The 17,453-nt window shown below is 49.0% G+C and overlaps 1 protein-coding gene across 3 annotated transcripts in view; it reads right to left on the reverse strand.

Moving 5' to 3' along the window:
* INTS3 (integrator complex subunit 3) overlaps positions 1–17,453 on the reverse strand; it is a 91,020-nt gene that overhangs the window by 69,504 nt on the left and 4,063 nt on the right. For 2 of the 3 annotated variants that reach the window (XM_082202095.1, XM_082202094.1), the window contains exons 2-3: positions 4,200–4,283; positions 2,781–2,864 (exon numbers count right to left, since the gene is read on the reverse strand). In XM_082202095.1, coding sequence (XP_082058221.1) covers positions 2,781–2,864; positions 4,200–4,283 — 168 coding nt within the window. Of the gene's footprint in view, positions 1–2,780; positions 2,865–4,199; positions 4,284–17,453 lie in introns of those variants that run through there. The other variant, XM_082202096.1, reaches the window with a different exon arrangement.

Below are 17,453 nucleotides of genomic sequence, written 5' to 3' on the forward strand. Positions count from 1 at the left end.
CAGGTGCCAAGAAGGACCTGTCAATGCCGGCTGGGCGGTGCCACCCACAGGGCCTCCCTTGCCAATCTTAAGGCCCCAGATGCTTGGCACGACCCAACTGTAGCTAATGATAGTCCTACTCAGAGTAAGGTAAAGGGACCCCTGACCATTAGGTCCAGTCGCGGACGACTCTGGGGTTGCGGCGCTCATCTTGCTTTACTGGCCAAGGGAGCCGGTGTACAGCTTCCGGGTCATGTGGCCAGCAGGACTAAGCCACTTCTGGCGAACTAGAGCAGCGCATGGAAACGCCATTTACCTTCCCGCCGGAGCGGTACCTATTTATCTACTTGCACTGGTGTGCTTTCAAACTGCTAGGTTGGCAAGAGCTGGGACAGAGCAACGGGAGCTCACCCCATTGAGGGGATTCGAACCGCCGACCTTCTGATCAGCAAGCCCTAGGCTCTGTGGTTTAACCCACAGCGCCACCCGCGTCCCATGGCTTCCTTATTCTTATTTTTGCCTTAAACCCCCTGTCGCGAAACACGCCCATGGAGCGTCTAGCAACACGGCCCATGTCACTGACAGGGAAAAAGTCTGCAGCCTGATGAAAATGTGTCACGCCAATGAATAAATCAGCACCCGCCAGCATAAGGCTCCGGAGATGGGCGCAAGAGGCAAGCAGCAGGGAGATGTCAAGGAGACAGGAGGCTTTTAACTCTGGGTGAAAGATAAAAAGATGGAAGGGGGGGTGGGAGAGAGCAGAAGGCCCTCCCTCCATACTTTGTGAACTTTAATTAAAAGCAAGAGCCAGCCGAGCGGAGGAGGCAGCCGCCTCGCACACTCATCAGCTGGCTGTCACCCCGACGGCCCCGACGCAGCCAAGGGTCTCCAGCGCACAGCTGGACGGGCTCGGCATGCAGCTCATTTCCTGCGAGGGGGGGCCGGGAGAGGCATTCTTGGAGAGGCTTCGGAAGAGGGCAGCTGCTCGGCAGACCCAATCCGCGTCCAGAGCAAGGAGGGCGAAAGGGGGGAATACGGCTTGGCGGCACAGCATCTGCCTTGAGCCCAGAAGGTCCCAGGTTCAAGAACCCCAATGGCATCCTCTAGGAGAGACCCCCTGCCTGAAGCCCCGGAGAGCTGTTGCCTGTCAGCGTGGGTGATACTGAGTTAGAGAGGCCAAATTGTCTGACTTGCCAAAGGCAGCTTCTTCTGAAGGCAGCCCTGTTTGGGGAATTTTTTAATGTTTGATGTCTTTATCGTGCTTTTCATATTCTGCTGGGAGCCTCCCAGAGTGGCTGGGGAAACGCAGCCAGATGGGCAGGGTATAAATAATACATTATTATTATTATTATTATTATTATTATTATTACTTCTGTCCCTAAGGGAGAGCAGTGCCCCTTCTCTTAGTTGTAGAGGGGAGAAGAGGCGGAGCTCAAGATGTAAGAAGTAAGCACACCAAGAACTCAGGCCAATGTACGTTTCAATAGTGGGAGTGGTCCCTACTCACAAGTCAATAGTCAATAGTAACAAAAACTAATAATAATAATAATAATACTTTATTATTTTTACCCCGCCCATCTGGCTCCATTCAAAAGTATGTATTCTGACAAGAATTACAAACTCAAATAGAGATTGCAAACTCTAACAAACTCAAACTCATAAAGATACGTATAACACAATAATTGGTTACAAAGATTTTCTCTTTTTCAATCAACATTAATGTTGATCCTTATAATTTATCAGCTTGCAGATGGAGACTCAGTTTCAATCATAGAGCAGAAGTCAGAAGTCAATTATGGATTAGAGTTTATGAGTTTGAGTTTGTAATCTCTGTTAAAGTCTGTAATCTCTATTTGAGTTTGTAATGCTTGTCAGAATACATACAGTGGTACCTCGGGTTAAGTACTTAATTTGTTCCGGAGGTCCGTTCTTAACCTGAAACTGTTCTTAACCTGAGGTACCACTTTAGCTAATGGGGCCTCCTGCTGCCGCTGCACCGCCACCGCACGATTTCTGTTCTCATCCTGAAGCAAAGTTCTTAACCCGAGGTGCTTTTTCTGGGTTAGTGGAGTCTGTAACCTGAAGCATCTGTAACCTGAAGCGTCTGTAACCCGAGGTACCACTGTATTTGGTGTGGATGTGGGTGGCTGGCATCTCGCCAATGCTGCTTCCAGCCACTGTCTAAGCCATTGTTTCCGAAACTTGGGTCTCCAGTTGTTGTTTTTTGGACTAGAGTTCCCATCATCCCTGACCACTTGGTCGTGCTAGATAGGGATGATGGGAGTTGTAGTCGGGGAAAACAGCTGGAGACCCAAGTTGCAGAAAGCCTAGTCCAAGCATTTTTAGAATATTGTTTTGTTTTGTTTTTTAAAAAAGGAGGTGATAGGAAATTTGAGGTTCTGGGGCTCAACCCAACCCCAACCAGGCCCCTTCCCAGGGTGACCAACAAGAAAGAGATATGCAGAAACCCTAACTTCAGCGGCACAGTGGCGCCATCAGGGCAGCAGGAGGAGGAGCAGGGGTCCCAAATGCAACAGTGGGGCTGGACTATCACTTTTGAAGGAAGTGAAACAAAACAAGGGAATCAGAAGCGGAAAGGTACCAATCCTGTCTCCCACCTCTCCCAGCCTTCTGGGCGGAGGGTTGCATCCAACTAAAATATCTACTCATTGAGTAAGCCCATTGAAACCAATGGAGCTAAGTTAGTCATGTCTGTGGAGTTCCATGGGTCTGCTCTGAGCAGGACTGGCATAGAATACACCCCCCTAAGGCATTTCAGAGCGAAAAACGAGGGCCCTTACCTTCTGCGCTTGAGCAGGCTCCGTGAGGATCAGCATGAAAAGGCCCAGGCATATCTCTTCGTGCTGAGGGGCTCCTTTGCACACCTGGAGGAGCAAGACTGGAAGGTTTATCTAACGGCAGGCCGAACCTCAGAGGGAAGGGGCGGGGAGAGGGAGGAAGGAATCCGTAGAGCAAGCAAGGACTCCCAAAGCAGCAACAACTTAAAATAAAATCAAGATGCTTTCAGAGTCCTTCCAAGCTGACTTCAATTAAGGCTGCCTGGAAGCAAATTGTTTATTTTTATTTATTTAAATAATTTTTTATTTGCTTTTCTGTTTGATCATATCATCAACACCTACTGTGTTACAATCAGACACAGGATAATAAGAGAAAGCGGAAATAACATAAATATAAGACATATGTATTTAAATAATAATTTATTTAACTCTCATAAACCTTAACTTTTACTCCCCTCCCATTCTTTCCTTGGTTTCCTATCTATCTTTTCAAATGCTATCTTTTCTTACTCCACTAAGTTGTTTTCATTACCTTACACTATCCCACTTTGCAACATCTACCGCCGAGTATTTTTCGTCAGCCTGTTGCGCTTATTTTCCTATTGTGATATTTCCCCCCATATAATCTAAATATATAATGTCTGTCTTCTTTCAAATTCTTATCATCTTTATTCCTTAATCTGTTTGTCATGCTGGCAAGTTCTATATATACTCTCCTATTTTAAGGTGCCAATCATTTATTTTATTTAAAGAAGTTGTAAACTGGAAATATTGTGGCGGCGGTACAAAAAAAAAGAGGAGAAATTAAAAACAGAACGAAAAGCTAAAACAGTTAAGAGCGCTTTAAATCCATCTGTTAAAGCAGCAGGAACCATATTCAACGCTGAAAATAGTCCGGCTGAATTTTCATTATTTTAAATAAAAAGCCTTAAGGGGGCTCCGTAAAGAGCTTCTCCGTAAATAGCTTCCCTAATGGGAATCCCACAAGCAAGACCCAAGTGCAACAGCAGCGCTGCCTGCTTGCGATACCCAACAGAGGCACATCACAGTGGAAGAGGAACAAAGCCATTGTGGCTGAAAGCCACAGACGGCCTTCTTCTCCACCACGAACTTCTCTGATCTGGTAAGAACACAAGAGGCCTGCAGCTGCATCAGGTCAATGGCCCATCTAGTCCAAAATCCTGTTGTCACAGGTTCGTCTCCCCAGTTGCAAGACCTGAGCACAGCAGCAGCAGCAGCAGCAGCAGTTCTGCCCACTGGCGATTCCTGGCAACTCGTAGTCAGAGGCAGGCTCCCTTCGACAGCGGAGGCAGAGCACAGCCATCGAGGTTAGCAAATGCAGCCATCAGCCCCTCTCGGATGCAAGAGGCAGGGCTTTTGCGGCGACCCTCTGCAAGGCGACTCCAGCACTGAGATACTCACGTGAGCGTTCAGGGCGTCGTTGGCTTCCCTCTCAGAGACCCCGCCCGTCAGCGATGTTACGGTGCCCATGCATCTTTCGAGCCTCTGAAAAAATGGATAAAGGAAAAAATGGGTGAAAGGTGTTGAAAAGTGTGAATGTAGAGGCCCAGGGGTTGGCCAATGGTCTGTCGTCCCAGGTGAGTGGGGGTGGGGGGAGCCTGTTACGCTTATTTTCCTGCCCTGTTTTCCAGATCATCTCTATCCTAACATGTAGATATACCGTATTTTTCGCTCTATAAGACGCACCAGACCACAAGACGCACCTAGTTTTTGGAGGAGGAAAACAAGAAAAAAAATATATTCTGAATCTCAGAAGCCAGAACAGCAAGACGGATCGCTGCGCAGTGAAAGCAGCAATCCCTCTTGCTGTTCTGGCTTCTGGGATAGCTGTGCAGCCTGCATTCGCTCCATAAGACACACACACATTTCCCCTTGCTTTTTAGGAGGGAAAAAGTGAGTCTTATAGAGCAAAAAATACGGTAAATCCCTCTTTCTTATCCTTTCACTTCACAAGGTTATTCTAGACTCAGCCAGATTTCTGTTCTCGAACCTTGACTTTTAAGGTATTCATTTAGGCACTCCCTTTTTTTTTTTTACTTCACTTTTTGGTTTTTGTCTTATTACGTCTGTCAATTTGGCTAATTCTAAGTATTCTGAAAGCTTACATAAACACTCTCCCCTAGTGGGTAACTGATTCCCTTTCCAATACTTAGCCACCAGGATTCTTGCTGCAGACGTCGCATGTAGGAAAAGTTTAGTTTTGTCTTTTGGAATATCATCATTTAAAATTCCTAAAGGGAATGCCTCTGGCCTTTTACTGTATGACATTCTTAGTATTTTATTTCTTCGTGGATCATGCTCCAAAATTTCCCAATTTCGGGGCATGTCCACCACATATGGTAGAAGGTTCCTTTTTGTTTCTTACAGACAGCTACTTCTGCTCACCTGGGGCAAGCAAAACTTGTCTCCAAGCAACCAGACAGGGACGTTTCATCCAAAGTTAGTTCTTTTAGGCTGCTACAAATGATGAACACAGGGAGTTTTTTTTTAATGTTTATGTTTTTTCAAGTATAAGGGAAGAGTTAAAGGGAAAAGAAGAAGTCCTAGAACACCCCATGGGAACAATTTTGCAAGAGATATTCAATAAAAAAATACTTATTAAAACATACATTAAATAAGAGAATCTGTCCATAGCCTTCTTTGAGTTATGGTTATCGTTATCATCATCATTATTAATTAAATTTGCATACTGCCCTTCATCTGAAGATCACAGGGCAGTTCACAACATAAAAATACAAAACAAGAACACAAAATACATTATAAAACAAAAGCAAACCACAAATTCCCCTCCCACAAACGCATAGAGCGGTTCTAGAGAAACACCTCTGCCTGGTGCCTAAAGATATGGATGGGGAGAGAATTCCACAAATGGGGAGCCCAGCCAGAGAAGGACCATTCTCGTTTTAACGCGATCCGGTCCTCTCGTGGAGGAGCTAGACAAAGACCTCAGGTGATGATCACAGGGTCGGGGTTGTTGCATATGGGGAGACGTGGTCCTTGAGCTATTGTTGTCCTGAGCCATTTAAGGCTTCATATTGATTTGGGTCTGGAAACTGTCATCTAGTGCGGTTGGACCAGGATTGGCATTTGCCACAGTGAGCAACCTGGCTGATGAATTCTGCACTGGTTGAAGTTTCCAGACTGTCTTCAGATGCAGTAATCTAGCCTAGAGCTTACCAAAGCAAAGAAAGCAGAAGTTAAACGATCCCCCTCAGATAAGCTGGGCCAACAACTGAAGCTCATGGAGGGCACGCAATGCCACTGAGGCCACCTGAGTCTCAAGCAACAGCAAAGGACCCAGGCTACGTACCCCCACATTCAAAGGGAGTGTAACTCCATCAAGAGCAGGCAAGCTCCCACCCATCTGGTCTAGGGAACCACCCACTAACTGTGCCTCAGTTTTATCTGGACTGAGCTTCAGTCTGTTGGCTCTCATCCAGCCCATTACAGAGGCAAGACAATGGTCCAGCACTTCCACTGCCTCACCTGCAGACATAAAGGAGAAGTAGAGCTGTGTGTCATCAGCATATTGCTGATGACAACATACTCCAAAGCTCAGCAGTTCCATGTGGATGTTAAACAGCACAGGAGATAAAACTGAACCCCACATTGAAAGCTCCACAGGGCTGAAGAGCACTCCCCAAGCATCACCCTCTGGAAACAACCATCCAATAGGGCTTGAATCACCGTAAAGTGGTGCCACACAGCCCTATATTTCAGCCTCCCCAGAAATATACCATGGTCAATGAATGGTACTGGCAGCCGCTGAGAGGTCAAGGAAAATTAACCTACAATCCCACTGTCTCTCTCCCGACAGAGGTCACCATACAGAGAAACCAAAGCAGCTTCTGTGCCAAAACCAGGCCTAAACCCCAACTGAAATGGATCTAGGAAATCAGTTTCATCCTACAGTGCCTGGATCACCTGCTCAAGAACCTTGCCCAAGAAGGGGAGACTGGCAACTGGTCAGTAATTACTTAGATTTTCTGAATCCAGGGAGGGTTTCTTAAGGACTGGTCTTCTCGTTGCCTCCTCCAAGTCGGGAGAGGACCACCACCTCAGGCAAGGAGGAATTAATCATGTCCCTGGCCCAGCCAGCTATCCCTTCCCTGCCGGTTTTTATCAGCCAAAAGGGGTGAGAGTTCAGAGCGCAAGCGGTCGCCCTGACCAACTGAAGCACCTTGTCCACATCTTGAGCCTTACCAATCAAAACTCACTCAACAAGACCAGACAGCGCTTGAGACACCCTTGAGATTCATCTGCTGAAACAGCAGAGTCAAGGTCCCGGTGGATGCAAGCAATTTTAACCTCAAAGTGCTTTGCAAACAAGTCAAAGCCTTCGGGCCTGACTGTTAAAGGCCCCGCACCACCCAGAAAAGCTCTGCCAGACGGAGCAATGAGGATACAATGGAGGCAGCAATTATAACAACAACAACAACAACAACAACAACAACAACAACAACAACAACAACAATAATAATTTATTTATACCCCGCCCATCTGGCTGGGTTTCCCCGGCCACTCTGGGCGGCTTCCAACACAACACTAAAATACAATAACCTATTAAACATTAAAAGCTTCCCTAAACAGGGCTGCCTTCAGATGTCTTCTAAAAGTTTGGTAGTTCTTTTTCTCTTTGACATCTGATGGGAGGGCTTTCCATAGGGCAGGTGCCACTACCGAGAAGGCCCTCTGCCTGGCTCCCTGTAACTTGGCTTCTCATAGCGAGGGAACCGCCAGAAGGCCCTCAGTGCTGGACCTTAGTGTCCAGGCAGAACGATGCAGGTGGAGATGCTCCTTCAGGTATACTGGATGGAGCAAAGTACACCTTATTTGCTGCCTTGACTGACACTAGGTAGGCTCGATGGTGAGCCCTCGCCAGTGTTTGATTACATTCAACCAGAGTTTTTCTCCAAGTGCATCCAAGCCGCCTCCCAGCTTGTTTCCTCACTCCGAGCTCTGAAGTATACCAGGGAGCCAAGTGGGCTCCACAGAGAAGGAGAGGGTGCTCAGGAGGGATTGTGTCAACAGCATGAACCAGCCGGATGTTCCACAAGTCAGCCAGGGCTTTTAAAGCAGCATCGGTCACATCAGCCGAGAAATCACCCAGGGCCGTCTGGAAACCCAACGGCTCCATCAGCCTCCGAGGGTGGACCATCGCCATAAGTTCCCCACCTCTGCAAAGGGAGAAAGGTGTTCAGAGCCAGAATCTCAACAGGAAGTGATCTGACCTTGACAAGGGACTGATGCAAATATCCCCCCATTTTCAGATTACCCTCTTCCTGCCCAGCCAAGAAAACAAGTGTGACCTGCCACATGCGTTGGGCTGATGACGTGTTGGGATAGTTGTCACGGCTGCCGTGAAGTCCTGAGCCACCCAGGAGCTAACTGCTTTGGCATGGATCTTGGAAGCCCCCCAACACCAGCAGTCTGGGAGTCCTCAACACCAGCTGTCAGCTCAGGCAGGCAGTAAACCAGCAGAATTGCCCTGACTACCCAACACCAGGAACGAACACTCTGGACTCAGCTGGGCAGAGAGAGCGCGGAATCTCTACAGGGCTGCATCAACTACAGTCTGTTAGTTTGCCCGTTAAAGCGAATTCCCATAAAATGCTGCCCAGAAATGGACACAGTATTCGAGGTGGGAACTGACCAAGGCAGAAGAGACTAGTGCTATTATTTTCCTTGCTCTGGAAACTCTACTTCTTCTGTTGATGCAGCCTAGAAATGCATTTGCTTGTTTTTGCTCCCTGGGATGAAGAGGAAGCGACTCTAGTTTCCCAGCCCTTGTGATCTCAGCCATTGAGAATCAAGCCAGTTTCTCTATTGGGGGGGAGTGGGTTTGACAGGGAAAACACCACGTGCATGCCAAGAGCTAGAAACATATGTCATTTGTCACCCGCGTGTCTGTGTTGGGAATGGGGGGGGGGGTAGCAAATCCAAGGTCTTTCCCCATAGATCTTTTTCCTGCTGCTGGAAGGGCCTCATCAAAGCGCCCTTTGATGTCCCTAAGTTGTGACAGCTGAAATGAGAGAGGAGACACCCAAAGTCCCTGCCGTCTCCTCCTCAGGAGACCCCAGGGGCCGCCATAATTTCAATGTGGCCCCTCCTCCGAGTCACACTTCCTAACATCCAGAGGCGGCTTTCATCCTTTCGAAGGGGGTGCGGAAAATTCTCACCAGGGACAGTAGGGCTGCCGGCTTTGTTGAAAAGGAGCAGCGAGCAAGTCTTCGCCTCCCACCCCAGCTGGCCAGCCTGCACACACACACACACACACACACACAGGCCCATTAATATTGCAGAGAGTGTGCCCTGCATGTGGTGGTCAGAGCATGCAAGGAAAGGAGTCAGGGGCAGACCACGGGGTGACACCCCACTCTGCGTGAGTGATGGCGTTTGCAAGCTTTTAAGTCGCTTCTATGTCCTATCTTGCAGCAACAGCGGTGCGCAACGAGGGAATGTTATTTGCAAAAAAAGACCAGGAGGAACTAAGAAACACGAAACCTGATGCCACGCCTCTGGAAGGAGAACCTAGCAAGCCTGCTGTGGATTTGTTTAACCTTCCCTTAAAGCCTCACAAGTTAGCAGTGGCAGTGAATCCCACAGTTTAGTTATGGACTGTGTGTAGAAGGACTTTCTGTAATCTGCCAACACTCAGCTGCTAGTGCTATGAGAGAGACGAACTTTTCCCTATCAACTTTCTCCATGCGGTGTATAATTTTATAAGCTTCTATCATGTGACATACGCATTGTTTCGAATGTAGAATTGCAAGGAGAACCCTTCAGCTGGGAGTCAGCCAAAGGCCCATCTAGTCCAGAATCCTGTTATCACAGTGGCCAACCAGGTGCTGCGATGGAAAGCAATACCGAAGTTATCCTCACCTCTGATTGGTACTGAAAGGTATACTGCCTCCGACAGGGGAGGAAAAGCACAGCCACTGTGGCAGAAAACTCTGGTCTAGTCTGGCATCCTTTTCCCACAGTGGCGAGCCGGACACTTCTGCAGAGAGTTCCCTGGGAAGTGGGATTGATTTTTAAGCCATTGTGAATTGTAGGTCGGGGGGGGGGAATAAGGGTCTTGTAACTACAACTCCCAGAATTCCTTAAGGGAAGGCACAACTGTTGAAAGTGGTATCATCCCAGCACATTAAATGGATGGTCTGAATGCAGCCTAGGTTCCGCTCAGTCGACCCATTGAAATGAATGGACATGACTAACTTAGGTCTATTAATTTCAATGAAGTCATGTCCATTCATTTCAATGAACCTATCCACACTGAGCAGAACAATGGTCACATTTTAAGCGCCATGATACCATTTTAAACAGCCATGGTTTTGCCCAAAGAATTATGGAAGGTGCGGTTTGTTAAGGGTGCTGAAAGGAGACCCCTGTTCCTCTCCCAGAGCTACAGTTCCCATAGTTCCCCGTGAAGAGGGATTGACTGCTAAACCACTCTGAGAACTGTAGTTCTGGAGGGGGAATAAGGGTCTAGTAACAACTCTTGGCGGCCTTGACAAACTACAGCTCCCAGAATTCCTTGGGGGAACCTGTGACGGTTTATAAAGTGGTGCTTTATCTGCATGGAGGGACGCGGGTGGTGCTGTGGGTTAAACTACAGAGCCTAGGGCTTGCCGATCAGAAGGTCGGCGGTTTGAATCCCCGAGACGAGGTGAGCTCCCATTGCTCGGTCCCTGCTCCTGCCAACCTAGCAGTTCGAAAGCACAAACTACAAGTAGATAAATAGGTACCACTCCAGCAGGAAGGTTTGCCAGAAGTGGCTTAGTCATGCTGGCCACATGACCCAGAAGCTGTACACCGGCTCCCTCGGCTAATAAAGCAAGATGAGCACCGCAACCCCAGAGTCAGCCACGACTGGACCTAATGGTCAGGGGTCCCTTTACCTATCTGCATGGGGTGAATGTGGCCTATGACTCCTCCTGATGCTGACCACTGGGGGCTGCAGCCCCGCAGCTCCTGGAGGGCTGGAGCTTCCCTGATCCTTATGCTTTCTCCAGACAGCACACACTCATGGCAAGCCTTTGGTGGTCTCCATGCCTCCACCCCCCAGCTGTGCAAAGGGGAATGCTTCCTTGGTGACGTTTCAAGGTTCCATCCCTCTGAAGTTCCAAGAGCCTTGACGTTTCCGTCTATCTCCACAAGCCAGCCCAAGGCCAAGCTGACATCTGCTTTGGAAAGCTGCGCTGAGATTCTGGAGGTGGCATTTATGCCCCTTGAGTCAGGGCCAGGAGAATTCCAGGGGGAGAGAAAGAGAGCGAGAGAGATAAAATACCCCACCTCCCTTTGAAGACCACGTTTTGATCACTCCACACCACACGGCAGATTTTCAAGGAGCCTTTGGGCCACGGCTGTTTCAGAGGCATCTGTTTTTCATTCGCGCCAAGTTATTAACGCACCGGGTCCAGGAAGGTCAAGAAGAGACCAGAGCTTCCTTGAGTCTTGTCACCCAAAGGAAGCGATAGGCAGGAGTGGATAACTGGGGGAAAGCTGCATCTGGGCGGGTAGAGCAAATGGTTTGCACGCAGAGCCTCCCAGGACCAGCCGGCAGCAGTTCCAAACCCAGCTGGGAGAAAAACTGGAGAGCCACTGCCAGCCAGTGCAGGAAGTACTGAGCTAGATGGACCAACAGTCTGATTCAACATAAGGCAGCTTTCCATGTGCTAGACCTGGCCATAGTTTGAGGGTGAGAGAAGGTGAACTGATGTGGAAAGATAAGCCTCTGGGCCTCCTCCTCCAACCCATTCCATTATCACAGGTCTCTAGCCTGGGGTGGCAGCCAGGACAGCTGGATTCTGCAAACAAGAACCACCTTCCTAAATCTGACCAGACGCCCATCTAGTCCAGCATTCAGTTTCCACCAACCATACGTCTCTGGGAAGCCCACCAGAAGGACATCATAATCATCATCAAATTTCTTCTCACATCTGACTGGGTTGCCCCAGCCACGTGCGGGGAAAAAGGGGAAAGTATCAACAACAACATCAAACATTGAAAGCTTCCCAAAACAGGGCTGCCTTCAGATTATGTAGAAAAAATTATATAACTCTTTGACATCTGCTGGGAGGACATTCCACAGGGCGGGTGTGACTACCGAGAAGGCCCTCTGCCTCGTTCCCTGTAGCTTTGCTTCTCGCAGTGAGGGAACCGCCAGAAGGCCCTCGGAGCTGGACCTCAGTGTCCGGGCTGAACAATGGGGGTGGAGACGCTCCTTCAGGTATACAGGGCCTCTTGGGGTTTTAAAGGGGAGCACCAACACTTTGAATTTTGCATCCTGGATTAGTTGTAGTTTCCCAGTCACCTTCAAAGGTAGCCCCACGTAGAGCGCATTGCAGTAGTCCAAGCGGGAGATAACGAGAGCATGCACCACTCTGGCAAGCCAGTCCGCGGGCAGGTAGGGTCTCAACCTGCGTACCAGATGGAGCAGGTAGACAGGTGGCCTGGACACAGAATTGACTGTCACCCCATTCAGGACCAGGGAGTCCCCTCCACCCGCCCCGCCCCCTGTTCCCCCCAAAAAGTACTTCTGTCTTGTCAGGATTCAATCTCAATCTGTTAGCTGCTATCCATCCTCCAACCACCTCCAGGCACCCACACAGGACCTTCACTGCTTTCACTGGTTCTGATTTATATGAGAAACAAAGCTGGGTACCATCCAAATCTTGATGGATACCCAGTCCAAACCCCCTGGTGATTGCTCCCAGTGGTTTCATATAGATCAGGCTTCCTCAACCTCAGCCCTCCAGATGTTTTGAGACTACAATCCCCATCATCCCTGACCACTGGTCCTGCTAGCTAGGGATCATGGGAGTTGTAGGCCAAAAACATCTGGAGGGCCGAGGTTGAAGAAACCCGGTATAGATGTTTAAATGCATGGGGGAGAGGACGGAGCCCTGAGGCAAAGCCACAGGGGGTCTGAATACTCATCCCCTGACACCACTTTTTGGACACAGCCCAGGAGGAAGGAGCCGAACCACCGTATAACAGTGCCCCAATATGCTGTGGGCTGGACAGGGCAGATGTCCAAGGCCGTTCGATTCAGCACACTGAAGTCAGACACAGAAGTGGGTGGGAATACAGAACCGCTACACTCAGGCCTCCCCTGAGCTAATCTCCGAGTCCCAGACTCAAAACATTTGTTCTGGCAAGCTGGCCTCCACTTCACGTCACCGCTTGTGACATTCAGTTGGCACAGCGGTTAGTAACACACACGCCCCTTACTTGGCGACACCACCAGCCTGAGCCCACCCACCCTAAACCATATTCCCACCCCCCCAAACCAAGATATCACAGGTACAACCAATCATTCCTGAGGCCTGGTATTCTACATGGAAGAAAGTCCTAACCAACTTCGCAAGGTCGCTGTACACAGAAGTCAGCCTTGCAGTTAAGTCCGGGACATTTATGAGCAAACGGACCCCTAGCCCTCGCGGAAAAGCAACAGCAGAGGTTCTGGCAAATTAAGTGGCTTGAATTGCATCATTTTCCATGTTTGTCAATCTTGTTACTATTTTAGGAACCAAATGTGTTGTACTGTACCCTGGGTTTGTTTTTGTTTTGTTTTTAAAAGTAACAAAAAATAATTCAGGACCATGAGACAAACAATCCTCCCTCTCCAAAAGGTTGTACAATGCTTTTTTTAAAAAAAAACCCTTTTTTATACAGCAATACTGCAGTGAGAGGCCTGCAGGATCAGGCCAAAGGCCTATCTAGTCCAGCATCCGTTTCTGACAGTGGCTAAGCAGAGAGACCTAAGCACAAGCCTCCAGCTGTGGAGGCAAAGCATAGCAATCCTGGCTAGTAGCCACGGACAGTCTTATCCCCCATGAATTTATCTAATCCTCTTTTAAAGTGGCTGGGGAAACCCAGCCAGATGGGCAGGGTATAAATAATAAATTATTATTATTATTATTATTATTATTATTATTATTATTATTATTATTATTATTAGTTTCCTATTTCCCTAAATACAGTGGTGCCTCGCAAGACGAAAAGAATCTGTTCTGTGATTCTCTTCGTCTAGCGGTTTTTTCTTCTTGCGAAGCAAGCCCATTGACGGATTAGCGGATTAGCGCTATTAGCGGCTTATCTGCTGATCAGATCAGCTGATAAGCGGCTTAGCGGCTTAGAAAAAAGGGGGGAAGGAAAAAAAACCAGCAGGAACTCACAAGACATTGTCGTCTTGTGAAGCAAGCCCATAGGAAATTCGTTTTGCGAAGCACCTCCAAAACGGAAAACTCTTTCGTCTAGCGAGTTTTCCGTCTTGTGAGGCATTCGTCTTGCGGGGCACCACTGTTATGAAATATTGTAGGGGAGGGCTGCAGCTCAGCATCAGAACATCTGCTTTGAATGCAGAAGGTTCCAGCTTCAATCCCCAGCATCTTCTCGGAGGGCCGACAGACAGACCCTGTTATAAAACCCCTGGAGAGCAGCTGCCAGTCTGCATAGGCCGTTCTGAGCTAAATGGACCGGTGGTCTGACTCTGTAATAAGACAGCTTCCCACGTTCCTCCTCCAATAACTTGTGCCCAGTGTTAGAAACTCAGATATATCAGCTATGTACCGAATGGCACCTTCAACCGAGGAATGCCTGGGCACCATTTTTGTTCCAGAGGAGTTTATTCTAATTCTTATTATTAACTTCATTTATATACAGTGGTACCTTGGGTTACATACGCTTCAGGTTGCATACACTTCAGGTTACAGACTCCGCTAACCCAGAAATATTACCTCAGGTTAAGAACTTTGCTTCAGGATGAGAACAGAAGTTGTGTTCCGGCGGCGCGGTGGCAACTGGAGGCCCCGTTAGCTAAAGTGGTGCTTCAGGTTAAGAACGGACCTCCAGAACGAATTAAGTACTTAGCCCGAGGTACCACCAGTGGCGTAGCGTGGGGGGTGCAGGGGGGGCTGGCCGCACCGGGCGCAACATCTGGGGGGGCGCTCACACTCGCAGCTCTCTGCCCCTACCTGGCTCACTCACTCTCTCTCCCTGCAGTGCTGGCTGTGCGAATCCAATCCGAGCCGCCGGGTCGCCGCCCACAGTGGAGGAGGTGGGTGCCAGGCGTGCGGTGCGGAGAAAGAGCGAGGGACTATCTGGGGGAGGGACAGTGCAGTGGCCACCCAGCGCAGCGCTGAGCGCGGGAGAGAACCACACCAGACCAGACCAGGCAGCAGCAAGAAGAAGCTGGCAGTGGCGGCAGGTTAGGGGTTAGGGGGCGCAAATTAATTGCCTTGCCCCGGGTTAGGGGGCGCAAATTACTTGCCTTGCCCCGGGTTAGGGGGCGCAAATTACTTGCCTTGCCCCGGGTTAGGGGGCGCAAATTACTTGCCTTGCCCCGGGTGCTGACAACCCACGCTACGCCGCTGGGTACCACTGTAGCGCTTTCTATTTTAAAGGGGGGGGGAATCTCATAGCGGTTTCACAACACATTGAAACACCAAATAAAACAAATTCAAACAAATTCATAAAACAAATTCAAGCTTCAAGGAAAGTATTTCAGATCCTTCCCTATGTGGCATATTGCTTTCCCCATATTTATTTACCTACCGTATTTTTCTGTGTATAAGACTAGATTTCCTCCAAAAAAAAAAATAGGTATAAAATTGGTCTTATACTTGGGTAGTGCTGAGAGGTGTTTTCTTAATTTGGTGTCCCCCCAAATAGGGGACGCCATATACATGGGGGGCGTCTTATACACGGAAAAATACGGTACTTCATTTATACAGCTGCCCCATAGCATAAGGACTCTAGGTGTGTGGTGTAATGGTTAGAGTGCCGGACTAGGACCTGGGAGGCCAGGGTTCAAATCCCCGCTCAGCCATGAAGCTCACTGGGTGACCTTGAAGTCAGTCCCAGCCTCCTTTTTTCCTACCTCTCAGGGTTGTTGTAGGGATTAACTGAGGCGGGAGGTGAACCATGGGTGGGAGATCAATGCAACAGACAAGCTCTTCTCCTCACCAGCTTAAGAAAGCTGGAGGGGCCAGCCAGATGGAGATGTCAGTCACCCAAAGATCTCCATGTGGTTGCAATTGGACCTGCGCCTGTCGCAAATCGCACCTGCCCGATTTCTAAAATTTCTTGCGACACCGCCAAGATCAACTGCAGTCTACCGGGGGCTCAAGGCACCTCCTGGTTTTCCCGCCTGTCGGTGCAAAAGGGGGGCTGTCCATCACTCGGCAAAACGGAACGCAGCCAATGGCTGCTGTTCTGCATTTGGCTTGGCAGGTCACACACATCACTGCTGGCCTAGCACGGGGGTCTCTGGCCCTGTCTCTCCCTCTCTGCACTCCTGCTGCCTGGCTCAGCGAGGAATATTCAATGGCACATTGAGAGGAAGGCCGCTGCATCGGTACACTAGAGAAGCACAACAGATCTGGCTCGTGACGGCGTTGTCAGGAAGAATAAAACTGGCCACACAAGTACCGCTACCAAAGACAGCACAAATCCAAGACTCTGCCGCCCTGTGACTTTCTGCATGCTTTTCCTCACCGCTGAACTTTCAGGTGATAATTGATTCGTGCATAAGAGGTGCTGAGGGTGTCCAGCAGCGGCCAAGACACCTCTGATTGCATTTCCTAGCAGAGATGCCTTTACTGGGGAGGAAGTCTGAGAAATGCTTTACCAGGAAATGTTCCCAAGGAGGTAAATTGTTAACCGAGACACATGCTGCACCCCTTACGGACACTGCACCTGAGGGAGGGGGGTAAGGTGGCCCAACGCTGGATCTGGGCCCAGGAAACATGGCAACGCGGAAAGGATTCTGAGCATGTGCAGGTGGCTGAATTGGTCTCAGGGGCACTAATTCTGTGCACTTGACAGATGCACAGACAAGTTGCACAGAACTCATGCACTGCCTATGATCACACACGGAGCTAAACCATAGTTAAAGGCAGTAAACTCCCTATGATATTCTTGTGGAAAAGCTGGTAAAATGTGGACTGGGCAAGATGGATTTGTAGCTGGTTGACTGACGGAACCCAAACAGGGGGTGCCACACGGTTCTGTTCTGGGCTCGTTGTGGTTTGACGTTTTTATAAATGACTTGGATGAAGTGTGTGTGTGTGTGTGTGTGTGTGTGTGTGTGTTTACACACATACAGTGGTACCTCGGGTTACAGATGCTTCAGGTTACATACGCTTCAGGTTACAGACTCTGCTAACCCAAAATAGTACCTCGGGTTAAGAACTTTGCTGCAGGATGAGAACAGAAATCGTGCTACGGCGGCACGGCGGCCGCCGGAGGCCCCATTAGCTAAAGTAGTGCTTCAGGTTAAGAACAGTGTCAGGTTAAGAACAGGCCTCCAGAACGAATTAAGTACTTAACCCGAGGTACCACTGTACACCCACACCCACACACGTACGTACACCCCCACATATACCTTTAGGATTCAATAAGACCTTGCAGAACTGGGTCAAAACTAACACAATGAATTTCAAGAGCGACAAATGTCAGGTTCTGAACTTAGGCAGGAAGAACCAGCTGCACAAATCTAAGATGGCGGACACCTGGCTTGCCAGTAGGGTAAAGGTAAAGCTACCCCTTGCCTGGCTTGCCAGTAGTACACGTGAAAAGGATCTAGGGGTTTTAGTAGACCGCAAGCTGGACATGAGTCAACAGTGTGATGCAGCAGCAAAAAAAGGC

This window comes from Podarcis vaucheri (assembly GCF_965113315.1).
Source record: "Podarcis vaucheri genome assembly, chromosome: 16".
NCBI lineage: Eukaryota > Metazoa > Chordata > Lepidosauria > Squamata > Lacertidae > Podarcis > Podarcis vaucheri.